General features: G+C 38.9%; 1 protein-coding gene across 6 annotated transcripts in view; it reads right to left on the reverse strand.

The window, feature by feature from the left end:
• The window catches only part of DGKB (diacylglycerol kinase beta), a 648,769-nt gene that overhangs the window by 32,551 nt on the left and 588,423 nt on the right, over positions 1 to 27,795 (reverse strand). For all 6 annotated transcript variants that reach the window (XM_060156129.1, XM_060156127.1, XM_060156125.1 and 3 more), the window contains 2 exons: positions 4,361 to 4,481; positions 3,222 to 3,282 (listed from right to left, as the gene is read on the reverse strand). In XM_060156129.1, coding sequence (XP_060012112.1) covers positions 3,222 to 3,282; positions 4,361 to 4,481 — 182 coding nt within the window. The remainder of the gene's footprint in view (positions 1 to 3,221; positions 3,283 to 4,360; positions 4,482 to 27,795) is intronic.

Genomic DNA, 27,795 nt, shown 5'->3' on the forward strand with positions numbered 1-27,795 from the left:
TAAAAATTAGTAACTTAACAATTGTTTAGATCATGATAATTAATAGGTGAAACGAATATCGTGTTACTCGCTGAGAGAAAAGTTAACAAAAGAGTCATTAGAAGAGCTTGTGTGAAATAAGCTACAAGTATTATAATGCACTAATTACATTTTAATAGATAAAGACTTTTTAAAGCTAGGGAGAGGCAGTAAGTGATTTATCAAAGGTCATACTCTGGAGCGGAGGGTCACAGGGGATGGCCTGGGGCCTTCTCAGGTGGAGATCCAGCGTGGGGAGTAGTCATGAAGAGTGCAGACAGTGGAGCCAGGCTACATGCGTTTCAAGTTCTACTCTGCCACTTACTATCTGGGTGGAATCAGGCAAACTATTTAACCTTTGTCTGCCTCAGTTGCTTCATCCACAAAATGAAGCTTATTATAGGATTTCTGTGAGAATTAAATTTGTCAATACAGGTCAAGTGTCTCAAACTATGTGGCACAAACTAAAAGCTTAATAAATGTTAGATATTTTTATTGCCATTAATCCTTCTTGATTTAAAACATGGCACAGGGACTAAATTTCCCTTCTCCCTGAGAAGAGTCCAAAGGAATGCAAAGTACTCATGGAAGGTGTTCTGTTTCACTGTCTTTCATTTATTCTTTTGTGACCCAGGCTGAAGAAAAGTGACCTTTCATTAAGACAAGAATACTGCTTCTACCACTGCCACTACCATCCTGCAACATGACCACAATCACCACCACCACTGTGACTACCATCAGTGACAGCAACTCTACCAGTTCATCATTACCACCATCACCACCATCACCACTACCACCAGCATCATCAGAACTACCGTCACCATAAGTTTCACCACTTTTTCCACCATCACCATCGTGATGTTACCCCTAGCACCATCATCCTAATCTTTACCAACAGCACATCGTCACCACCACTGGAAACAACAAAAACAAGACCTTTAATATCCATGTGAGTGTAAACGTGAACTCAGAAGTGTCACTGGCAGAGTGAAGAAAAACAAGATGTAAATATATACATGCTAGTAAAAGGAGGAACAGGAATTTTTTTAAAGGATATTTGGAACCAAGTACAGAGATAGCAGTAGGCATAGGAAGTAGTCATTTTTGAAAGATTTTTTGACAAGTTTGTCTTACATTATTATTACATAATTAATGGATTTCACAAACTTAGGGTTCAATTAGCTAAAGGAATATACCAGGAGTAAACAAAAAGTCATATTTATGTGCTGTACACAAAGATTGAGCCAAACGCTTCAGAGTAAAACCAACAGAAAGGTAAAAATTAAGACTCCCATGGTATATGCTAAGCTGTGCTCTTTGAAATTGGTAGCTAACTAGTGGTTAAGAGAACGGGCTGTAATCAGAGTCCTGGGTTTGAGTTCCATTATGTGCTACATACCTGACCTTGAGTAAGTTATCTGACCTCCTAATGACTCAGTTTTCTCCATCTGAAAAATGGTGATATCCGTTATTTAGAGTTTGTGTGAATATTTAATGAATACTAATATAATGTTGTATGTCAATTATTTCTCCAAAAACCCCCAACACCACTCACCTGCAACCATGTTAAACACCAGCACTTAGCACAATGCTTGTATTAATCTAAGATTAAGACCTACCTACCTCTAAAAAAAAAATTTTTTAAAAATTAAAAAAAAAAAAAAAAAGAACCTTGTCACTCCCTAAACACTTCCCCCTCCCAATTTTAACCACGGAGTAAATGGTACCCTCATTCACAGATAACAGCTACCCTCCATTCATCCCTTTCCCTCATTCCAATCCCTCATCACAAAGGGAACTCATTAACAACTTCTCCCTGTTTCACCTCCACCGTGTAGCTCAAATCCACCCACTTCCTGGCCCCTTCTGCTGCCGAAGCCCAGACCACTCTGATAAACCCCGTTTCCCAGCTGCTACTCAGTACAATCCATTCTCCACATAGCAGCTAAGGTGAACTTTAAACATGTAAATCAGATGATACTTAAATCTTTCAATAGTTTCCTACTGCACTTAGAATCAGATGCTAATTCTTTACCATCATTTTTTCTACTTGATCTGTCCCCTGCCCATCTTTTCTACTTTACCTCTTACACTCTCACCCTACCTCTAAAAATTGTCGTTCCGTCATCCTTCTTACTGTTTAACATACTGAGCTTTTGACCCTCCTTTCAAAAAGGGCTCCCAGACTCACTTGTCTAAAGTAGTACTCTTCGGGCTTCCCTGGTGGCGCAGTGGTTGAGAGTCTGCCTGCCGATGCAGGGGACACGGGTTCGTTCCCCGGTCCGGGAGGACCCCATGTGCCGCGGAGCGGCTGGGCCCGTGAGCCATGGCCGCTGAGCCTGCGCGTCCGGAGCCTGTGCTCCGCAACGGGAGAGGCCACAACCGTGAGAGGCCCGCATACCGCAAAAAAATAAAAATAAAACTAAAAAAATAAAGTAGTACTCTTCATACTCCATCCAGTTCCTCTTTGTCATTTTTCATAATGCTAGTAATCAAAAGTTATATTTATTATGCGTCTGTTTATATTTATTAATTTATTTAATCTCCTATTATCAGAATGTAAGTTCCTTGAGGACAATTATATTATTGAATACATTCTATTCCATGTTCTATTATTCCTATGTTTTATTATTGATCATGACGTATATTATTGATCAGGTTTCTATTCTTAGTGCCAAGAGAAGTGCCTAGCATATTTATTGAAATGCAATAAAATGTTCACTATACAAATGAAATTTAGGGAGATCTAAATGTCTGAGTGAAATAATATCTCAGTATGCAGAGAACAACTACAATGGTCGTTTTTCTATAGAGAAGGAAGACCTCAAATCCCCAAGTGGAGGCAAAAGAACAGATGGGTAATAAATTCAGGGAGAATTATGTTTGACGATCCCATAAATATTTTTCTTATAAGTCGTTCTGAAATAAGTACAAGAAAGGTTAAGAGAAACTTTATCAATTTTGCTTAGTTCCAGAGTTTATAATTGATCTACGGTATCCAAAGATTATACTTTCGCTAACACAAACATTCAAGTGCTAATCATTGCCAAAAAAAAAAAACAAAACGGTACTGGGTGATAGGTCCAAAGCTTAGGTATTGTGATTATGTACTTATAGGAGTATGTGATTAGTTAGTTATGGGAATATATAGTATCTGGGAAGCAAAATTGAAAGTGACAGCATTTTAATTACTCTGTACTCACGGTGCATGGGGTCTGCATCCATGGTTCCCCATCGATCTGCATTGGCAGAGACTTGCTAGTCCTGGGGAAAAATATTTCATTTTAAGTTTAACATGGAAATACTTGATACAACAGACTATATGTCCCATAAAAAATTATGAGACCAGGGAATGCAAATATGGTAATAACTGGGCTCTGCACTCAAGTTATCTCTTTGAAAGGAACTTCAACTTTTGTTTTTTGGCCACACCACGTGTCATGTGGGATCTTAGTTTCCCAACCAGGGATCAAACCCGCACCCCCTGCACTGGAAGCTCGGAGTCTTAACCACTGGACCACCACGGAAGTCCTGGAACTTCAACTCTTGACTATTAATGAATACTTTGAAAGGTGTCTTAGTTACAGGAATGTTAAGAGTTTCCTGGTAACTGTCGTGATATAAACAAAAATTCTGGATGCCAAAAGACAAACGTAGTGTTTATGTTTAATGCCACAATCAGAATTCCTACAGCCAAAAGGGCCTCCCTTGTTTTCATGCAAACCCACATTGTAAATGTGGAGAAAAAGTGTTTGACATCTCAGATTTTCCAGTATCAACACTTTCATATATATAACACCAATAATATCTGTGCTATAATCTGTAGTTTTACGTTAGGGTAAAAATAGACCTTTTCTCTACAGGTAAAATTTTGAAAAAATGTTTTTTGTAAAGATTTAAATGTAATACACATATAAAATCTTACTTTATAATAATCCATTATTTAATTTATAGAAGTAATGGTAGACTTTAGTCCATGAAAGAATGTAAGTTAATGGTGCGTCAACAGTGTTTCCATTGGGTAATTTGCCTAGTAGATACTTTGATGCTTCAGTAAATTAAACTGAGTGTGAGCCAGATTAGAGGGGGTAGAATTTGTATGTTAGAATTGTATCCACGGTCTCAACAAAAGAGAATCAAATTCCAATGGACATGGTAAGTAACAGTGAACCAACACTTTGTAAATACTGTCATTTTCATTATTTTGAAATATATCAGCATTAATCACTGATAACTTGAGGCACAGATAAAACAAACATGGTTATCAGAGTCTTGTATGGCTTTAATTAATTTGTAGTTATGCCATGTCAACCTCCTTTCTCAATTATAGAGAAAGAGCTACCTGATGACCACAGAGGAGCACTGAGCCAGCCGCCGCCCAGCACTTTTCAGTCCTGTGTATATTTGCCCCATCTCCATAGCTCCTTCCAAGCCAACCACCTCCAGCAGCTGATCGCTCAGATCTGAAAGAAAACAGAAACCTTGTAAATTACAGTGCATATGCATATGTGCACAATTTCATGTCATTAGATGTTATGGAAATGAAAAATGAAAGCTACTTCACAAAGAAAGCTTCTCTGTCTTGGATACTCTACTAAAAGTAACGACAAGATGGCCTACTTTTGAAACTCTCAGTTTAACCAGACCCTGAGGTGCTGTGGGAAAAGATGTGCTGTCAGCTTATTCTAAAACAAAACGGGAAGAATGGATTCTGAGCCAAATAATGCCAAAAAATATACCAGTAGTTTTTAACATCAACAAACTTAACGTTATTCCACATGTATATATGGAACGTTTTACATCCCACAGCAGACATTTGGCGGCAGCAAATACACATTTCAATACTATAAATAAAGTATGAGGATATGCTGTCAAACATGATTTTGTTAAATTACTCGAAAAAAAGACCTTAGAGATCATGGAATTAAAGTTTCTCAATTTAAAGATAAGACTTGAGGCCCTAAATCATTGAGTGACTCGTCCAAAGTCATAGGTAAACTTGAGCAGGATGTCAAGTTTTTCTTGAATTTGAAAAAAAGAAATTTTTTTTTTTATGATAAGGAATGTGCTACCAAATTCTACTTGGGAGTAGGTTTGATAATTAGCACAATATAATCATAATTTTTTTTTTTTTTTTTTTACCAGAGGACAGTAAAAAGAGGCTAATAGTATTACATATTGCTTGTCGACTGTTTCCTAAGTGCCTGTCACTGGATTAGCCACTCTCTGTATATCACCTTACTGGCTCCCCCCGCAAAACCAGTTTAAGACAAATATGATTATTAGAATTTACAGAGAGAGAAGCTAAAAATTAGAGAAGTTAATTTATTCATATTAACATACATAGGAAGTGACAGAGACAAAATTTGAATCCAATCACTCTGAGGCCTAACCACAATGCTGTATTTGATAAATGAGCCATACCAAAGAGAGATACTTTTAAAACTTATAGAAGTATTTCTCATTTAGGGAGTGAGAGTGTTCTGTGTGAGCTCCAAAGTCCCTTTTCAACCTGAAGACTTTCACTCAGTGGGAAAGCAGAGGAAGTACTAACGTCAGTAAAAGCCGACAGAGCGCGGTCTCAGCACACAGCCCCTTCGCTTACTTATTTGGCTCAGAACGCCTGAACCCTTGATTTGAAGGTAACATTCTAGATGCACATATATGATCCTTTTCTATACTGATATTTTCATGTAATCCCATGTATTTTCAAATGTCAATAAATTGTTTAGTATTGTTTTAGCAGCAACAAAAGCTGGAGGGGGTGGCATAGAGTGGCACAGGGTAGGGCATGACGATTATACAGATAACCATGTAATAGCTAGTCGTAGCTGAGGGTGGACTTGAAGAAAAACCAGCATGTGTGTGTTGTATGTACTCCATTTTGTACAGAAAGCCCTCATTCCCCACTAATGAATCCATCTGAGCACGAAGTTCAGAGAAATAAATGATATATTTTCAGCGTTGTTCAAATGTGTGGTGAATAGCACTTTGAAATCTCAAAGTTTGCTAGGCCCATGATCTTTGGCAAATTTTATATAGGCCCTGAAAACAAAACGTGTAACCAATCCACTGTATTTTTTTTTGAAGAGAACTGACTTAAAAAAAACTATTATTTTTTAAACTTTAAGCTCTAGCTGCAGCATGAGATTTCTTCACGTGGACACGATCATTCAGCTACCAGATCAAATGTTAACAAGTCCTAATAACCGAGAACATTCACCTTGCTGTTCTAAACCCTATTTAGACTTACTTCTCATGAAACTTATCCTGTGTTTCTAGTTTAAATTTATGTTGCCAAGAACAGATGGACAAGGAATGGAAACATATTCTTTCAGCTGTAGCCGGCACTAAAATGTGCTTGGCTCTATAGCCTGGGTGTTAATATACGCATTTTTTAGATACATGTCAACCAGCAAACTGCACTGTGGCAAGCACTAAAACCCCAGATGTGTGTCTGGTGATATTTATAAAACAACAACCACCACAAAAGTGAAGTTCATATTTAGTATTATGTATTTTCCACTGCTTGATAGGTGAAATGTTATGCTGATTTCTGTAAGGATCTGGTTGATGGAAACTATGCTACAAGAAATGAAATACTTTCTCACAAGAGAGTTAATCTGTATAAGCCCTAACTTCTCCATGAATCACAGGGATTGTCTACACCCACACCATATTGCTACTGTCTACCACCCTCCTTCTGATTTTTTTCTTTCTTTTAATTTGTCTTTGTTTTTCTCCCTGCAAAAATGCCATGAAAATCAATTCTACCATTAATAATTGGTAATGAAGACATTTCTTACAGATTTAGAAGACCTAGGCTTTCAAACTTTCATGTTCTTGCTAACACAAAGAACTGTAGAGGAATGGTGGTCTATTTACTAGCTCTGGTCAAAGTAAATAAATACCATATTCCTTCTAATTAAGTGTTCAGAAAAAAAAGAAATTCTAATTTGTGCTGCATAAATTTGCTCCCATAAACACTTTGACATTTTTTTATACAGAAGCCTGCAACGTCTGTGTACAATTGCTGCCTCTTACATACTGTCTTTGAGGTCAGGGTCCTGACTGACTTCAGACAAAGATAATTTCTATATAATTTTGAATTCTGTTTCTACATGCGGTATCATCTAGAAACATCAGAGACTTCCTCACGTCACATTCTAGCTAAAATTTACTTTAAGTGCAGGTCCCTTGGGATGTCATAACCAACCAGATTCACCTCCTTAACTGGTCTGCGACCTGGCTATTGCTTTCATACTTAAAAGTAGGAGTAGTGAACTACAGCCCATGAACCGAATCCAGACCACTGCCTGTTTTTGTATGGCTTGCAAGAATGGTTTTTACATGTTTACAAATGGAAAAAACAATTTAAATGACATATTGTGACATCTGAAGATACATTAAATTCAAATGTCACCATTCACAAATTAGTTTTTATTGGGACACAGCCACTCATTCGTTTAGGTTTTGTCTATGTCTGCTTTCACACTACAATGGCGGAAGAGAGTGGCTGCAGCAGAAATCACATGGCCCAGAAAACCTGCAATATTTATTATTTGGACCTTTAGAGAGAAAGAGCCAAACTCTGCTTAAGAAAACATTAACTACTTTGGGCCACTGAGTTTTTCACTTTAGTACTGCCACTATAAATCCTAATGGCATCACAGTGAGTGGCCTGAAAGACATAATGTCCGAGCACTCATTCCTCAGTGTGTGTATTGGTGCATAAAAGAGCTGCTCTCAACCATGGCATCTCACCACACTCATGTACTGTGAGGTTTCTTATAGTCAGTTTGTTATCAATCATGTAATACCAAAGTTTCTAAATAACTCGGTTACAAAAGAAACTAGAGCAGCTTCACATTCAGCATTACGCTCAGTCATTGCATCTGGTTGGCTTTCTTGCGTGTGAAAGTAGAATCATAGGTAGGAAGGCAGAAGTTGCATCTGGGCCAGGAGATGCAGGTGAGAGCTCCCCCTGGGGAAGTCATCCGCTGAGCACTGAGAAAGCCTGACCTCCTGATATTGGGAAGTGTGTCTATTCCAAGGAAGATAGTGCTTTTGATCAATTAATGATATGAGATATACTTCTGAAGGGGAAAAATAGTACGTTCCTGAAAGAGTTAGCATATCTTTCCAACTTGCTCCAGGGGTACAACAGAGGCAACAGAATCTGCCAAATTTGGTATTTTCATATTTAAAATAGAGAGTCTAGAAGAGGTACTTCAGAGGGAAGAAACTTAATGAAATAAGCAAAACTGGCATACGGTAGAGCAAGATTCTTAACACGGGTCAGTGACTCTGAATGCAGAAGAATGTAACTTTTTCACTAACATGTAATTGAAATTAAGCACTTCTTTCAATTATAAATTTAGGCAAGAAACCATAGTCGTAGTAGAAATATCTCTGACTTTGTCACTGACAGATGTCATAGATATTTCCATATCACATTACAGTTGTTGCAATATTTCAAAATTCTATTTATAGTAATCTTTACTGACACCTTAATAATGATTGAGCCCCTCCCAGATTTCTAAAGGTAATTTATTAGTATGGGAAAAGAATCTAAAAAAGAGTGGATATATGTATATGTATAACTGATTCACTTTGCTGTATACCACTGTAAATCAACTATACTCCAATAAAAATATTTTTAAAAGAAGCACATATATTACTAAATCAAAATCTTAACATTTCAATATAATTGATTTCCTTTGTAATCCTGCATATTTTTTTGTGAATTTAAAAACATTACTCTGAGAGTCAGTAGATTTCACCAGACTGGCAAAAAGGACTATAATTCAAAAATGATAAGAAACTCTACTTTAGAGTTTAATTTGCCTTATGACTTTGTATATCTTTTCCTGAACATTGTAAGTGCTGCATTAGTGTTACACAGGGAATCAGGGGTATGAAACGTAAAATCTGAAAGTCAGGGGTGCGGTATAGATTTGAGAACACAGGAGCAGAACAGCTAATAAATGGATAATATTTATTCGTAGCTTAGGCTCTTCATTTTTGACAGTTATACCCTGATAATATGTCTCATTACGTAATTGTTTCAGACTGCCATATGTAGGGAACAGAAGAGGATGCATTACGAACACAGACTGAATGTGGGTTGTAGCATTTTGGCATCTCGTTGAATATAGTGTGTACTGAAGGGAGAGGAATGGGGTGGAGGCAGGGCAGGACATACTCCTTCATGCATGGTGTCCAGCAACATGCTGCAACACAGGGGGCAGCTATGTCCTGGGGCACACTCATTGACTCAGCAAGGACATTTTGTCATCACCTAAATTGCTAATTGTATCACCAACAATTAAGTCCTTATTTGGCCAGGGCGAGACGAAGCTAGGTATAGAGTTGTACCTTCTGATTGTGGGTAGATTATATGCCTTCCAGTGATGCTCCTTTTATCTAGCAGACATTTGAAACATGCCTGAGGATTCAGAATAAACTTTTAAAAAGCCAAGGGATGTATGAAATTCCTCCATCAAAGCAAATGCTTCAAGGATTCTTTTCTAACATGTCCATCTATTGCCCGTTGATTTTTTTTTTTTTTAATAAATTTATTTATTTTTGGCTGCGTTGGGTCTTTGTTGCTGGGTGCAGGCTTTCTCTAGCTGCGGCGAGCGGGGACTAATCTTCGTTGTGGTGCGCGAGCTTCTCATCGCGGTGGCTTCTCTTGCTGCAGAGCACGGGATCTGGGCGTGCGGGCTTCAGCAGCTACGGCTCTCCGGCTTTAAAGTGCAGGACCAGCAGCTGCGGCTCACGGGCCCAGCTGCTCCACGATCTTCCCGGACCAGGGCTCGAACCCGTGTCCCCTGCATTGGCAGCCAGGCTCCCAACCACTGCGCTACCAGGGAAGTCCTGCCCATTGATTCTTAATTTAGATGTACTCCCCATGAACATAAATAGCTATTTTCCCCTACCTCCAAAAATTAGAAAATGCAATTAGCAAAGGGCCCGAGTGGACAGAGCTAAGCAAAAATGTATTAATATGAACTCTGTGTTTCACAGTACAAGTATATTTAAAGCAAAATTTTAGCACCTCAGGGAACCTACTATACAATTACAGGTCTATCAAGAAAATGGAGATTATATATATGGTACGCCTACTATGAGCAGGCTCTCTTCTAAGGGATTTACAGGCATTTTTTCCATTTAAGACTCCCAATAATTCCTTGAGGCTGGCATTATCCTCCCCATTTTATTGATGAGGAAACTATGTTACCAGTTCAAGTCTTCACACATAGTTGAAAAGCTGGTTTTCCAGCTAGGTTTCTTGACTCCAAAATCCATGTTATTGTACATATTGACCACAGTAAGAACTAACCAATTAAATGTTATCAGTAATTGAAAGAAAAAATACTACAAAAAAATATGTGATACCTTAAAATAGTACCATTAATAATCCCATCAGTAAATCATTTCAGATGCTGTCACCAAATTATAATACAGTATAAAACTCTCATTCACAATGCTACTCCAGGTCATGTGTGTGAATTATACTGTGAGGAGTCTATAAGAAGGCTGAGAAACACAAAATACTTTTTGAAAGGACTTCTATCCAAAGTAGTCAGAAAATAAAAACGAAAAAGTTTAGAATGTAGTACACAAACGGATTAAAGAGTTATGAAAATCTAGCAGTGTGAAATATCCCATTCTTTGCTGAAATCTGAAAAAATAAGGAGTTAAAGGTATATACATAAATATATATACAGCGGAATCACATGCCTGACTTTAAAAATGACTTTTAAAGAATAGATTTCATCATCTCTTTTAAAGCCATCTGTTTTTTAAAAAGAACCAGCTAGAGCTGACTATAACTTCGTGTATTTTCATTCTAAAATTCTGAACTTCCCTAAATGGATCCAAAAAAAAAGTAAAGACCAGAAATCATAGTGTGGCATACTGTCAACACCTCTCTATTGTGACCAAAGTAGTTCAGGGCCTGCAATCACTTTGTTACGGCGTACTTGAAAGATGACCTTCACCTCAGGACACACAACCCAAGAAATCATACGCATTTCATTCACAAGGCCATAAAGAGCCAGCTTAAAGACTTCCCACAGCAGTCTGTTACAACTGGCAACGTGGATTATCAGTAAATGTAAGCAGAGAGTTTATGAGCACAAGCTAGCAGTGAATCTGAACACTGCTGCTTCTGGGATCTTGAGTCAGTTTGTTCTCGTTAAGCTTGGTGGAGGGAGTGAAGGCTGTCGCTTGTTTTCTGTGTGAATGAGCCATTAGTGTGTGAGGGGATGTTTTCACAGCACCATGCCTCCCCTGCCCTCTTCCATAAACCAAGCTACTTCATGTGTCTCCTCATATTAGTGCCATCACTAAACAAAGTGAGTGCCCATGTACGAAGGCTGATGTCAGCAAATTCTGAGTTAACTTCTGGAGGGGCATCCTGCATCATAACACTGATACCTGCTAAGGGGCTAAAGTCACAACCAATCCTTACTCTCCTAAGAATTAAGCAGTTCCAGGGCTTCCCTGGTGGTGCAGTGGTGAGGAATCTGCCTGCCAATGCAGGGGACACGGGTTTGAGCCCTGGTCCGGGAGGATCCCACATGCCGTGGAGCAACTAGGCCCAAGTGCCACAACTGCTGAGCCTGCGCTCGGGAGCCCGCGAGCCACAACTACTGAGCCCATGCACCGCACCTGCTGAAGCCTGGGCGCCTGGAGCCCATGCTCTGCAGCAGGAGAAGCCACTGCAACGAGAAGCCCACGCATTGCAACGAAGGGTGGTCCCCGCTCGCCACAACTAGAGAAAGCCCGCGCGCAGCAACGAAGACCCAACGCAGCCAATAAATAAATAAAATTAAAAAAAAAAAGAATTGGCTACCATCTTTAAAAAAAAAGAATTAGGCAGTTCCAACAATTAAAAAACAACTTAAAATCCAATTTAGTAGAGGGTAGTGCCAATATTATTTTACATATGGCTATGTATGTGATCTTTATATTCAATTTCCAGAAGCACTATGCACACCAGTTTTTTATTGAAATGTATTACAGAATATAATAGGATAGATTTACTGTCGCCTTATTTTAATTTCAACAAAATATGAAACACACTTGTGAAAAGGTAAAATTTTTAAATCATGGTAGTACATTTGAACTAATTTATAAACTTAAGGCTCTAAATTAAAGACAAAATATAATTGTGAAGAATAGTGATTTATACTAAAAATCATCCTGTATAAAAGAGCTGGTTTGGATATCCAATTATACCTGGTAACAGATAAATATTATACCCCTAGCAAGAGACTGAGGAACCCTAATACATTAGGGTTACTGTGCTTTCTCAAGCCATTTGCATAAAAGCACTGCTGGTCAGAAGTAAATCCTACTCTTCTGGCAGTCTGTCTTCAGAAAGGAGGCTACATAACTAGATAGAATGAAATCCAAATCTTCTTTGGAACTTTTTGATAGCGGTTAAAATATAGGATTATATCCTGAAATCTGGTGTCCTGCCAGAGAGCCCTTGAAAACCTGCTGAGTTCAAGGCTCTGCACAACAGGAGTCCCAGTTTCTGATGAGAACAGTGTGGGTTTAAGGAGTTTTAATGTTTTGCAGGAGCAAGGACTCCACCCCAATCCCCACAACTGTGGACAGGGCACGAGGGCAGGACTGAGACAGGAACTGTGATGGCCTCAGGCACTAACAACACACTTAACATCGTCATTGCCTCGCCACTTAAAGATGAACGAACAGAAAAAAAAAAAAGATGAACGCTTCTTTTTTATTTATTTATTTTTTTTGCGGTACTTGGGCCTTTCACTGTTGTGGCCTCTCCCATTGCGGAGCACAGGCTCCAGACGCGCAGGCTCAGCGGCTATGGCTCACGGGCCCAGCCGCTCCGCGTTATGTGGGATCTTCCTGGACCGGGGCACGAACCCGTGTCCCCTGCATCGGCAGGCAGACTCTCAACCACTGCGCCACCAGGGAAGCCCGATGAACGCTTCTTGACTCATTCAAGTCAGAGAAGACACTGCTTCATTTGGCTTTTCATTCTTTTAGGCTTATGGTAGATTATAGACAGATGGGCCAACATCTTTAACAGGCTACCGGTTAACAAGTTAGTATAGATTTAAACACACCTGAATTCTTCTGTTTTGTACATATCCTCCCTCTTTTCTTTCTTATGCTGTAAGAGAATTCTGTTTCATGACTTTATAGCTACAGAAGAAGAATTATATTACATCTTGGATTACTAAATTGAATTAATGTTGACATAAGTAGTTTTATTTGGATGGCCTTTTTAAATTAATCCCATTTGTAAATACTTATAAGAAATTCAATATCCTTTGTCATGTCAATTACAAAGTTAGCAGAGAAATCCATTCCACACATGAAATCACTTAGAAGAGAGAACTTGTAACCTACTACTGTGTAGGAGATTTTCAGTGTCTATTCACCTCATGAGCTTATTAATCATGTACTGACAAGTTTCCAAAGAGCTTGAATTTTTAAAAAATAAAGAATAAGCCCTTGTTTGTAGACATGTTGAGGGATTCAAATAAGTACAAAAGGTCTCTGTGAAAAAGTTTTTCTTTACATTTTAAAAAGCATGTCATTTTATCTTTATAAAAGAACTACACTGATACTAATTCATCTTCTAGGAAATACAGCAACAACATTCATGACTAATAGTAACATGAAAAGCAGAAATGGAACATTCAAAGTATGTTCATCCCTAACAACACTTGAGAATGTAAGAGAAGTTCAAATGTAAACTTTCAGATTTCCAAACTGAGAAACTCAGGACTTTATCTCCCCTTTCAAGGAGTGCCTTTGGGGGTAGTGGAAGCCAAAACCTCTTTCATAGTACAAAATTTATGAATATAATTCATTCTTCTCCTACCTCCTCATATAAGAGATATATCCTTTTTAAAAAATAGTTTAAAGTACTACTGTGTTGATACTCTTGGTACAAAGAAAATTTATTCTATTTAGTAGTATATTTTTAAAAGTTATTTATTTAAAAGGGCTTCACTGTATTGGTCTTGTAGCCCTTCATACAACTGAACAAAAGCAGTTCTATGAAAGAAGTCTAAACTTGGACAAATCATAAAAAAAAAGCAAAGTTCCTCTCTGTTTTTATCAAATTTGATTGCTGCAGCTGTTCCCAGTTTCTGTATTTTAAAAATAGTCTTATTCAGTGCCTTGTTGGCTAAAGGCCAGAGTGCCATTAGAACATGCTGTACGGAAAACCTCTATTCAGTTACAGATACAGAAATATATTTAAGATCAGTGGGGGTCATCTGCAGCAAACACTTGGAAAGGAAAATAGAATTTTAATGTGTTTGGACCGATCGCCACTTTTACCCGATAGTTTAAAGCTCCTGTGCAGAACCTTCCTATTCATCTTTTTCCTCTTAGTTGGGTAAAAATGCAGAATGAGTATCAATTTCACTGGAAAAATATTATTAGAAAGTTCTATTCCTCAAATAGTATTTGTATAGCTGAGATTCACATTTCAAAGAATACCTACTAGTGGCTTCTGTTGGACAAGTTGGTAGGTATGCACCCATCCAGTGGAAAGGTACATACATATTACTGAGCAAACGTTACAAAAGGATTTTCAACTTCTCTCTGATGTAGGCTACCTAACTAAGGTCACTAGGTGTGAAACAGACCCATGTATGCAAGGGAAATGAGCCTAGGGACTCATTCTGGACTGACAAATTCATCCTCTTGGGCTTGAAGTATGTGGGGATCAGGTCAAAGAGTTGAATTATTTGGTAGAATCTCAGAGCTGTACTCAGATATTCAGTTCTTTCCTTATTTTTTTTTTTTCTTTTAGGAAAGGATTCAATAAAACTAGCATTTGGGACTAAACAGATTCATAATGGAATGTTAATTTAAGTTGCAAGTAAAAAGACTGTTCTGCAATGATCATCAATAAAAAGAAGAAATTTCTGAAGCCAAGGAATGAGAATAATAAGGAAGAATTAAAGAGCAGGTGTCTAGAGAGAACCCACGTGAGAGGAGAACTCTTCATTACGGAATGTATATCACTGACAAGAAGTTTACCTTTCTTGAAAGCTAACATGCTAGCTTTCCACAATTTGGGAAAGTCTGGCAGGAAACATGAATTTCTGGAGTCAGAGACCCAAGACTTTATTACCCACAACACTGCTGTCAGCCCCCTGAACCTCAGTTTCCAAAAGGTGAAGCAAAGAGCATTTCCAGCTTAGAGTCAAAGGGGGATAGAGAAACAAGGTCAGCATTCTGCAGGCTTCTTGGGATAGGATTGGGCTCACTGTCAACCCAGGGGCAGAAGCAAAACCCAGACTCGTGTTATTTCCACAAGGAATGAGGATGAAGAGATGATGCCCCGGTGTTTCTGGTGCAAGACACATAGAACCAAAAATTCAGTGGGATTGAACTGGTATGTAGAACAAATCTGTACCATAACTGGGCTAGGGGCAGTCTACTGTAAAGAATATCTTTATTACTCTATTAAGTTCATACAATAATTTAACCGTTACTCTTTATGAGTTCTGAAATAAAAGTAGTAGTGATGACAAAGTATACAATAAAATATACGATATTTTTAGATCTCTGGGTAGAATATTAGAAAATAAGACATTTGTTATTTACCACATGCTTATTATAATCTCAGGAATAACAAAAACAAAAATGTCAAGACAAAAAATATCAGAGAAAAATTAAAATCATACCTATCAGTTGCTAAGCTAGGTGCTAAGGATACAGTGGGTGAGCAAAACATAAATAAAGACCGAATACAATCTCTGGAAAGCAGAAGTTCACATTTCAGTGTAGGTTCAGAAATGAACATAGGTCTGGAGCTCCTAGAGGGCAACTTGCTACTACATGGGAGGAGCCATTCTGGTTAATAAATTGTTTGAGCACTTAGATTCAGCCATTCCTGAACCTTGCCAGTGATTTTTTTTTTTCTATATGACCAAATATATACACTTTGTATCTTTCAAAATCATTTCAAACATTTAAAATAACAGTCTAGTTTTTTTTTTCTTTAATAGATCTCTATTGGAGTATAATTGCTTCACAATACTGTGTTAGTTTCTGTTGTACATCAAAGCGAATCAGCCATATGCATACACATGTCCCCATATCCCCTCCGTCTTGAGCCTCCCTCCCCTCCTCCCTATCCCACCCCCCTAGGTCATCACAAAGCACCGAGATGATCTCCCTGTGCTATGCTGCTGTTTCCCACTAGCTAACTATTGCGGTACGCGGGCCTCTCACTGTTGTGGCCTCTCCCGTCGCGGAGCATAGGCTCCGGACGCGCAGGCTCAGCGGCCATGGCTCACGGGCCCAGCCGCTCCGCGGCATGTGGGATCCTCCCGGACCAGGGCACGAACCCGCGTCCCCTGCATCGGCAGGCGGACTCTCAACCACTGCGCCACCAGGGAAGCCCCTAACTATTTTACATTCGGTAGTGTTATTTAGCCAGTTGAATTGGGTTTCCCTCACTTACAACTGAATGGCACCCGAGTGTCATGACTTCCGGTTCTTAGCATTGCCAGATTCACCCTCCTCAGTGTACTCTGGTGGTATCATTCTCCTTCCCTGACACATTTCATTCATTTGTATTCACTAAAGTGCAAGAACCTTGGCATTCAGCTAGCCATAATCTTAACTTTATTTCCAATGTTCCTCTATGCAAATTTTCACACCTTGTTCAAACTACTATTTTTCTGTTCCCTAAAATAGGTCCCATTGCTACTACTCTACTCCTCAATATTAAGGAAAGCTTTTTCCTCTCTAACGCAAACTCTGTTAGTCCTTTAAGGTTCAGTTTAATAACATGTCTTCTGTAATGCTTTCTTTTATGTCACCAACCCGCTGCTAAATGTTATAAAAACACTCTATCTTTATGACCCTTTCGACACTCAACCCACACTGTGAGGCAGCAAACACAGTAACAAAGATTCACATAAGGTGGACCTGGAGTGCAAGACCTAGCAGTTAAAAAATGACACGTCACTTTTCACTTTGGTCATCTCATTGCCTAATGGACTATATGAGAGCTCCTAACTGTTGAGCATAACCATTATCAATATTTTAGTCCAATTATGATTCCCCCCCCACTACTCACAAAAGTAATCCCAATTTTTACATAGCTATTATGAATTTCCAATGATCTCATTTTGTTCCATCCTGATTAGGAATTTTGGCAAGAATTTTTATTTTCCTGGTTTAAAATTCATCTTTGTATTTTGTTATCTCATACGTATTGTTTCAGAATAACTAACATTCATTGCTCATTTATCCATTCATTTCATGCTACAAAATTACACTGAATACCAAACAGATTCTCAGTAGATCAATATATGCCAGGTACTGTGGAAAGCAACTGAGACTGATGTGAATGATGTTACAGTTCCTAACTTCAAACAGGTTAGTATCCTTAAGAGAAAAGATAAAAAGAGTAAAAAAAAAAAAAAAAAAAAACCAACAAAAACAAAAAACTGTAACGTAGTATACTTAGTGCTGCAATAGACACATATTCTATGTATACATTGACAAAAATGCTGAGTGTTTAATTCTACGGATGGTAGCTGGGGTGGGGAGAACTTGGATAGGAGAAGTTTAGGGGAAGTCTTTCTGGACTGATGATATTGATGGTAAATTTTAGTTTTCTGATGCTGGGTTAAGTGAAGCTCTTCCAGGATGAGGTATGGAAACACAATGACATTTAAAATGACATGGTATGTTCAGTGAATTATAAAAGTCTCCATTTTCCTGGATTGTAAGTAGCATGAGGAAGAGTTGTGAGAAATGAGGTAATGAGGACTCAGTCATGAAGGGCCTTATAAACCTTGATTGGATCCTTGGTTTTCCATGCATTTGACTGAGGGCCAGTTAAGATTTCTAAACTAAGTAGAGAAGTGATTACATTTAAAATTAAAAGTAACATTTAGGGAGTGATGTGGAAGATAGACTGCAAAGAAAGGAGGTGAGAAGCAGAGTGGTCAGTTAGAGCACCGCTGAAATAACCCTGGTGAGGGATGACAAAGACATAAATAAGGCCACGACCATGTGCATGGAAGGGAAAGTTGCGTAGGAGATAGCACTGGCAGTGTGTGAACTGGGAGATGGGGAGTGTTGGAAGGAACGATGATGTCCAGGTTCATGCTCGTGATGCAAGCCGATGGCAATGTTATCAACCAAGATGAGGAAAGCTGGTGGAAAGCCAGTGGGAAAGCAGAGAACAGGGTGAGTTTGGCTTAGGATATGCTGATATCATGGTCTCTGTGGGACATTCACAAAGAGCCCTGTGAAAGTCCAGAGAGGACTGCTTGGAGAAAACATATCTATAGATATGAACACTATCTCTAAATTAACTTAAAATCTTAAAAGGTTGAGAATCATACACTGGTGTTTTGGAGTTTGCTGTTGTTTTGTTTTGTTTTTAGATCCCCAAATGTACAACCTGGCACACAGCAGACAATCAATAAGCATATGTTAAATTAGTAAAAATGTACTGTATTAAGTACACTTGAAGCTTTTCTGATAGGCCTTTATAAGTCCTCCAAAAAAAGACAGACTCACCTTTGAATTTGTTTTATAATGAGTACTCGCTGGGAAAAAAAAGGCTCATGATTTTAGAGAAACATTCTTGAAGTGACAAACAACGTATTGTTTTTGATTAAAGATAAATATTCATAGATTATCTTTTATACAGTAGTTACTTCTTACATTTACCTGGCTCTGTTTTGTTTCCCACATTTTTTCATGATTTAATACACTCATAGTATTTAAGAACTATGGTTAAGCCATTGTTAGATGAATTTTTTTTTAACTTGCAATGGAAGATTTCTTACTGATACAATTTTATAGAGGGAGAAAAGAAGTCAAAGAAGATAAATTAGGGTGTCTAGGGTTCTTCTCAGGATATTACATTTACTCCCTGCATCTCAAGCATACTGGTGGAAAGATTCTTTGGAATCTGGATAACTGTCATTAGTTAATAATGTCAAGGTAATTTTGAAAGGCAAAAGCTCTTCTTATCTAGCCATTTTGTTTTTGGAAACTCCTTTGTCATTACTAATTCTTCTCAACCTTCGACATGATTCAAAATATTGATAACTTCATTATTTTTACTGACTACTGTAAAGATTGAAATCAGTTGGCCACTTTCTTTGGTATATGTTAAATAGCATAAGTAAATTAGGACTAAGTCTATAATACAATAAAGTATTATATAACTACCAACTAAATGTTTTGTTTTCAAATGTTTCCAAAAATGATTATAATTTTTTTTAACATCTTTATTAGAGGACAATTGCTTTATAATGGTGTGTCAGTTTCTGCTCTATAACAAAGTGAACCAGATATACATATACATATGTCACCATATCTCTTACCTCTTGCGTCTCCCACCCACCCTCCGTAACCCACCCCTCTAGGTGGTCACAAAGCACCAAGCTGATCTCCCTGTGCTATGTGGCTGCTTCCCACTGGCTATCGATCTTACATTTGGTAGTGTATATGTGTCCATGCCACTCTCTCACTTCATCCAAGCTTACCCTTTCCCCTCCCCGTATCCTCAAGTCCATTCTCTAGTAGGTCTGCATCTTTATTCCCGTCTTGCCCATAGGTTCTTCTGACCATTTTCTTTCTTTTTTTTTAGATTCCATATATATGTGTTAGCATACGGTATTTGTTTTTCTCTTTCTGACTTACTCCACTCTGTATGACAGTCTCTAGGTCCACCTACCTCACTACAAATAACTCAGTTTCATTCCTTTTCATGGCTGAGTAATATTCCATTGTATACACGTGCCACATCTTTAAACATTCATCTGTCGATGGACACTTAGGTTGCTTCCATGTCCTGGCTATTGTAAACAGAGCTGCAATGAACATTGTGGTATATGACATGACACTTTTTGAATTATGGTTTTCTCAGGGTATATGCCCAGTAGAGAGATTGCTGAGTCGTATGGTAGTTCTATTTGTAGATTTTTAAGGAACCTCCATACTGTTCTCCATAGTGGCTGTATCAATTTACATTCCCACAAACAGCGCAAGAGGGTTCCCTTTTCTCCACACCCTCTCCAGCATTTATTGTTTCTAGATTTTTTGATGATGGCCATTCTGACTGGTGTGAGATGATATCTCATTGTAGTTTTGATTTGCATTTCTCTAATGATTAATGATGTTGAGCATTCTTTCATGTGTCTGTTGGCAGTCTGTATATCTTCTTTGGAGAAATGTCTATTTCGCTCTTTTGCCCATTTTTGGATTGGGTTGTTTGTTTTTTTGATATTGAACTGCATGAGTTGCTTGTATGTTTTGGAGATTAATCCTTTGTCAGTTGCTTCATTTGCAAATACTTTCTCCCATTCTCAGGGTTGTTTTTTCGTCCTGTTTATGGTTTCCTTTGCTGTGCAAAAGCTTCTAAGTTTCACTAGGTCCCATTTGTTTATTTTTGCTTTTATTTCCATTTCTCTAAGAAGGAGGGTCAAAAAGAATCTTGCTGTGATTTATGTCATAGACTGTTCTGCTGGTGTTTTCCTCTAAGAGTTTGATGGTGTCTGGCATTACATTTAGGTACTTATCCATCTTGAGTTTATTTTTGCGTATGGTGTTAGGGAGTGTTCTAATTTCATTCTTTTATATGTAGCCATCCAGTTTTCCCAGCACCACTTATTGAAGAGGCTGTCTTTTCTCCACTGTATATTCTTGCCTCCTTTATCAAAGATAAGGTGACCATATGAGCATGGGTTTATCTCTGGGCTTTCTATCCTGTTCCATTGATCTATCTTTCTGTTTTTGTGCCAGTACCATACTGTCTTGATTACCGTAGCTCTGTAGTATAATCTGAAGTCAGGGAGCCTGATTCCTCCAGCTCCGTTTTTCTTTCTCAAGATTGCTTTGGCTATTCGGGGTCTTTTGTGTTTCCACAGAAATTGTGAAATTTTTTGTTCTAGTTCTGTGAAAAATGCCAGTGGTAGGGCTTCCCTGGTGGCACAGTGGTTGAGAGTCCGCCTGCTGATGCAGAGGACACGGGTTCGTATCCCAGTCCAGGAGGATCCCACATGCCATGGAGCGGCTGGGCCCGTGAGCCATGGCTGCTGAGCCTGCATGTCCGGAGCCTGTGCTCCACAATGGGAGAGGCCACAACAGTGAGGGGCCCGCGTACCGCAGAAACAAAAAACAACAACAAAACATGCCAGTGGTAGTTTGATAGGGATTGCGTTGAATCTGTAGATTGCTTTGGTTAGTAGAGTTATTTTCACAGTGCTGATTCTTCCAATCCAAGAACATGGTATATCTCTCCATCTATTTGTATCATCTTTAATTTCTTTCATCAGTGTCCTATAGTTTTCTGCATATAGGTCTTTTGCCTCCTTAGGTAGGTTTATTCCTAGGTATTTTATTCTTTTTGATGCAATGGTAAATGGGAGTGTTTCCTTAATTTCTCTTTCAGATTTTTCATCATTAGTGTATAGAAATGCAAGAGATTTCTGTGAATTAATTTTGTATCCTGTTACTTTGCCAAATAAATTGATTAGCTCTAGCAGTTTTCTGGTAGCATCTTTAGGAGTCTCTATGTATAGTATCATGTCATCTGCAAACAGTGACAGCTTTAATTCTTTTCCAATTTGGATTCCTTTTATTTCTTTTTCTTCTCTGATTGCCATGTCTAAAACTTCCAAAACTATGTTGAATAAGAGTGGTGAGAGTGGGCAACCTTATCTTATTCCTGATCTTAGTGGAAATGATTTCAATTGTTCACCATTGAGGACAATGTTGGCTGTGGGTCTGTCATATATGGCCTTTATTATGTTGAGGAAAGTTCCCTCTATGCCTACTTTCTGGAGGGTTTTTATTATAAATGGGTGTTGAACTTTGTCAAAAGTTTTCTCTGCATCTATTGAGATGATCATATGGTTTTTCTCCTTCAATTTGTTAATATGGTGTATCACGTAGATTGATTTGCATATATTGAAGAATCCTTGCATTCCCAGGATAAACCCCACTTGATATTGGTGTATGATCCTTTTAATGTGCTGTTGGATTCTGTTTGCTAGTATTTTATTGAGGATTTTTGCATCTATTTTCATCAGTGATATTGGACTGTAGTTTTATTTCTTTGTAACATCTTTGTCTGGTTTTGGTATCAGGGTGATGGTGGCCTCGTAAAATGAGTTTGGAAGTGTTCCTCTCTCTGCTGTATTTTGGAAGAGATTGAGAAGGATAGGTGTTAGCTCTTCTCTAAATGTTTGACAGAATTTGCCTGTGAAGCCATCTGGTCCTGGGCTTTTGTTTGTTGAAACATTTTTAGTCACAGTTTCAATTCCAGTGCTTGTGATTGGTCTGTTCATATTTTCTATTTCTTCCTGGTTCAGTCTCGGAATGTTGTGCATTTCTAAGAATTTGTCCATTTCTTCCAGGTTGTCCATTTTATTGGCATATAGTTGCTTGTAGTAATCTCTCATGATCCTTTCTATTTCTGCAGTGTCAGTTGTTACTTCTCCTTTTTTCATTTCTAATGCTACTGATTTGAGTCTTCTCCCTTTTTTTCTTGATGAGTATGGGTAATGGATTATCAATTTTGTTTATCTTCTCAAAGAACCAGCTTTTAGTTTGACTGATCTTTGGTATCAATTCCTTCATTTCTTTTTCATTAATTTCTGATCTTATCTTTATGACTGCTTTCCTTCTGCAAACCTTGGGGGGTTTTTGTTCTTCTTTCTTTAATTGCTTTAGGTGTAGGGTGAGGTTTTTTATTTGAGGTGTTTCTTGTTTCTTAAGGTAGGCTTGTATAGCTATAAACTTCCCTCTTAGAACTGCTTTTGCTGCATCCCATAGGATTTGGGTCATTGTGTTTACACTGTCATTTGTTTCTAGGTATTTTCTGATTTCCTCTTTGATTTCTTCAGTGATCTCTTGGTTATTAAGTAGTGTGTTGTTTAGCCTCCATGTGTTTGTATTTCTTACAGATTTTTTCCTGTAATTGATATCTAGTCTCATAGTGTTGTGGTCGGAAAAGATACTTGATACGATTTCAATTTTCTTAAATTTACGAAGGCTTGATTTGTGACCCAAGATATGATCTAACCTGGAGAATGTTCCATGAGCACTTGAGAAGAATGTGTATTCTGTTGTTTTTGGATGGAATGTCCTATAAATATCAATTAAGTCCATCTTGTTTAATGTATCATTTAAAGCTTGTGTTTCCTTATTTATTTTCATTTTGGATGATCTGTCCACTGGTGAAAGTGGGGTGTTAAAGTCCCCTACTATGGTTGTGTTACTGTCGATTTCCCCTTTTGTGGCTGTTAGCATTTGCCTTATTTATTGAGGTGCTCCTATGTTGGGTGCATAAATATTTACAATTGTAATATCTTCTTCTTGGATTGATCCCTTGATCATTATGTAGTGTCCTTCTTTGTCTCTTCTAATAGTCTTTGTTTTAAAGTCTACTTTTTCTTATATGAGAATTGCTACTCCAGCTTTCTTTTGATTTCCATTTGCATAGAATATCTTTTTCCATCCCCTCACTTTCAGTCTGTATGTGTCCCTAAGTCTGAAGTGGGTCTCTTGTAGACAGCATGTATACAGGTCTTGTTTTTGTATCCATTCAGCCAGTCTACATCTTTTGGTTGGAGCATATAATCCATTTACATTTAAGGTAATTATCAATATGTATGTTCCTATTACCATTTTCTTAATTGTTTTGGGTTTATTATTGTAGGTCTTTCCCTTCTCTTGTGTTTCTTGCTCAGAGAAGGTCCTTTAGCATTTGTTGTAAAGCTGGTTTGGTGGTGCTGAACTCTCTTAGCTTTTGCTTGCCTGTAAAGCTTTTAATTTCTCCGTCCAATCTGAATGAGATCCTTGCTGGGTAGCGTAATCTTGTTTGTAGGTTTTTCCCTTTCATCACTTTAAATATGTCCTGCCACTCCCTTCTGGCTTGCAGAGTTTCTGCTGAAAGATCACCTGTTAACCTTATGGGGATTCCCTTATGTGTTACTTGTTTTTCCCTTGCTGCTTTTAATATTTGTTCTTTGTATTTAATTTTTGATAGTTTGATTAATATGTGTCTTGGCGTTTTTCTCCTTGGATTTATCCTGTATGGGACTCTCTCTGCTCCTGGACTTGACTAACTATTTCCTTTCCCATATTAGTGACGTTTTCAACTATAATCTCTTCAAATATTTTCTCAGTCCCTTTCTTTTTCTCTTCTTCTTCTGGAACCCCTATAATTCAAATGTTGGTGCGTTTAATGTTGTTCCAGAGGTCTCTGAGACTGTCCTCAATTCTTTTCATTCTTTTTTCTTTATCCTGCTCTGCAGTAGTTATTTCCACTATTTTATCTTCCAGGTCACTTATCCGTTCTTCTCCCTCAGTTATTCTGCTATTGATCCCTTCTAGAGAATTTTTAATTTCATTTATTGTGTTGTTCATCATTGTTTGTTTGCTCTTTAGTTCTTCTAGGTCCTTGTTAAACGTTTCTTGTATTTTCTCCATTCTATTTCCAAGATTTTGGATCATCTTTACTATCATTATTCTGAATTCTTTTTCAGGTAGACTGCCTATTTCCTCTTTATTTGTTAGGTCTGGTGGGTTTTTACCTTGCTCCTTCATCTGCTGTGTATTTCTCTGTTTTCTCATTTTGCTTAACTTACTATGTTTGGGGTCTCCTTTTTGCAGGCTGCAGGTTCATAGTTCCTGTTGTTTTTGGTGTCTGTCCCCAGTGACTAAGGCTGGTTCAGTGGGTTGTGTAGGTTTCCTGGTGGAGGGGAGTAGTGCCTGTGTTCTGGTGGATGAGGCTGGATCTTGTCTTTCTCGTGGGCAGGTCCACGTCTGGTGGTGTGTCTTGGGGTGTCTGTGGCCTTAAGATTTAGGCAGCCTCTGTGCTAATGGTTGGGGTTGTGTTCCTGTCTTGCTAGTTGTTTGGCATAGGGTGTCCAGCACTGTAGCTAGTTGGTCATTGAGTGGAGCTGGGTATTGGTGTTGAGATGGAGATCTCTGGGAGATTTTCACCGTTTGATATTACGCGGAGCTGCAAAGTCTCTTGTGGACCAGTGTCCTGAACTTGGCTCTCCCACCTCAGTGGCACAGCCTTGATGCCTGGCTGGAGCACTAAGAGCCTTTCATCCACACGGCTCAGAATAAAAGGGAGAAAAAAAAAAAAAGAAAGAAGAAGATAAAATAAAATAAAGTAAAATAAAATAAAATAAAAAATAATTGTTAAGAGTAATTTTTTTTTAAGAAATAAAGAAAACTGGACAGACAGAACCCTAGGACAAATGGTAAAAGCAAAGCTATAGAGACAAAATCTCACACAGAAGCATACACATACACACTCACAAAAAGAGAAAAAGGGAAAAAAAAATATATCGTTGCTCCCAAAGTCCACCTCCTCAATTTGGGATGATTCGTTGTCTATTCAGGTATTCCACAGATGCAGGGTACATCAAGTTGATTGTGGAGATTTAATCCGCTGCTCTTGAGGCTGCTCGGAGAGATTTCTCTTTCTCTTCTTTGTTGGCACAGCTCCTGGGGTTCAGCTTTGCATTTGGACCCGCCTCTGCGTGTAGGTCGCCTGAGGGTGTCTGTTCTTCGCTCAGACAGGACGGGGTTAAAGGAGCAGCTGACTGGGGGGCTCTGGCTCACTCAGGCCGGGGGGAGGGAGGGGTACGGATACCGGGCGAGCCTGCGGCAGCAGAGGCCAGTGTGACGTTGCACCAGTCTGAGGCGCACCGTGCGTTCTCCCGGGGAAGTTGTCCCTGGATCACGGGACCCTGGCAGTGGTGGGCAGCACAGGCTCCCCGGAAGGGGGGTATGGATAGTGACCTGTGCTCGCACACAGGCTTCTTGGTGGCGGCAGCAGCAGCCTTAGCACCTCAAGCCTGTCTCTCGGGTCCGCACTGATAGCAGCAGCTTGCACTCGTCTCTGGAGCTCCTTTAAGCGGCGCACCGGGAAACAAAGAGGCAAGAAAAAGTCTCTTGCCTCTTTGGCAGCTCCAGACATTTTCCTGGACTCCCTCCTGGCTAGCTGTGGTGCACTAAGCCCCTGCAGGCTGTGTTCACACCCCCAACCCCAGTCCTCTCCCTGGGATCCGACTTCCGAAGCCCGAGCCTCAGCTCCCAGCCTCCGCCCGTCCCGGCAGATGAGCAGACAAGCCTCTTGGGCTGGTGAGTGCTGGTCGGCCCCGATCCTCTGTGCGGGAATCTCTCCGCTTTGCCCTCCGCACCCCTGTTGCTGCGCTCTCCTCCGCGGCTCTGAAGCTTCCCCCCTCCGCCACCCGCAGTCTCCGCCCGTGAAGGGGCTTTCTAGCGCGTGGAACCCTTTCCTCCTTCACAGCTCCTTCCCACTGGTGCAGGTCCCGTCCCTATTCTTTTGACTCTGTTTATTCTTTTTTCTTTTGCCCTACCCAGGTACGTGGGGGAGTTTCTTGCCTTCTGGGAGGTCTAAGGTCTTCTGCCAGCGTTCAGTAGGTGTTCTGTAGGAGTTGTTCTACATGTAGATGTATTTCTGATGTATTTGTGGGGAGGAAGGTGATCTCCACGTCTTACTCTTCCGCCATCTTGAAGCTCCTCCAAAAATGATTATAATTTGATAACGTTTTTAAAATTTAAAAATTCTTTCTTTAAATTAGAAATAGGTACTTGTCATTATAAGATGCTAATCATATCCTCACATTGTTAGTTGTTAGAAGTATTTTATGAATTTTGAATTCTATTAAATGATGATTTATTTTTTCCAGATAAGTCACCATGCAAGAGGCACTTACTTATTACACATGGTTTTCAGCATATGTTGCAAGTTTATTTTAATGCTGAAGAGGCACATTATGATCAAAGCAGAATTCTGCCCAATTTAAACTGTTCCAAGCTATTTTCATACATTCACTCATGTAATACTGTAAGATTTACATTAAAATGAATGCTCCTCTACAATTAAGTGATTCAGTCAACATTAAAAAAAAAGGTGCAAATGTGTGCAACGTGAAAAGAAAAACCAACAGATGTGCGAATAATCTCTTCTTGCGGGCCAGTATCAGAAAGAACAGTAGCCCCCCCCAAAAATGTTCCAACTTTTATTCTTTCTATACTCTAAAGTTTTCTGTGCCACATTAGAGGACACACACAAGAACATTCTCAGGATTTTCCCTAATACTGATAACTGGATTAGCCAATAATAAATTGGAATAAGGAGCAAATAATAAACTATAAAATCAATAATAGCACTTAGAGATGGATATATATTTTGATTTTATCTCATTCTTATACTCCTCTATTCTGATAATGAATAAATTCCAAGGGCAGCAAATGGTTCATCCATGTTTAGAGAAGTTTCATATGTATAAACCAGAAATATTCAGCATTAAAGCATTTAAATTGGAGTGAGCCAACCAAGGATACAGTAACAAAAAGAAAAGCTTCTGATCCTAGAGGTCACTAAAGCTGTAGGCCAGTGCGTGCAGCTGTCCAGGTTGTATACCACATCTCTCTAGGGTCACCATTCACATCCTTGTCAAGTGAATGGTATCTCCTCAGATTTTACAGAGCACATCCTATACCATCATAAACACTTGGGCGCTGGAAAATGTCGTGAAGCTGTAGGAAATGTGAAGAGGCTTATTTAGATGGAATAAATGAGGTGCAAGTGCTTCATATGGAAACTTGTATACTAAGGCCTAATATATGCAAGCATGTTCAACTCTTACATGACATAAGGCTTAACTGTTCTGATTTATTGCAGCTCTTCTACACATATCCTCGCCCTCGGTAAACTGAACATTCTAA

Source organism: Lagenorhynchus albirostris, chromosome 8 (genome assembly GCF_949774975.1).
Source record: "Lagenorhynchus albirostris chromosome 8, mLagAlb1.1, whole genome shotgun sequence".
Taxonomy (NCBI): Eukaryota; Metazoa; Chordata; class Mammalia; order Artiodactyla; family Delphinidae; genus Lagenorhynchus; species Lagenorhynchus albirostris.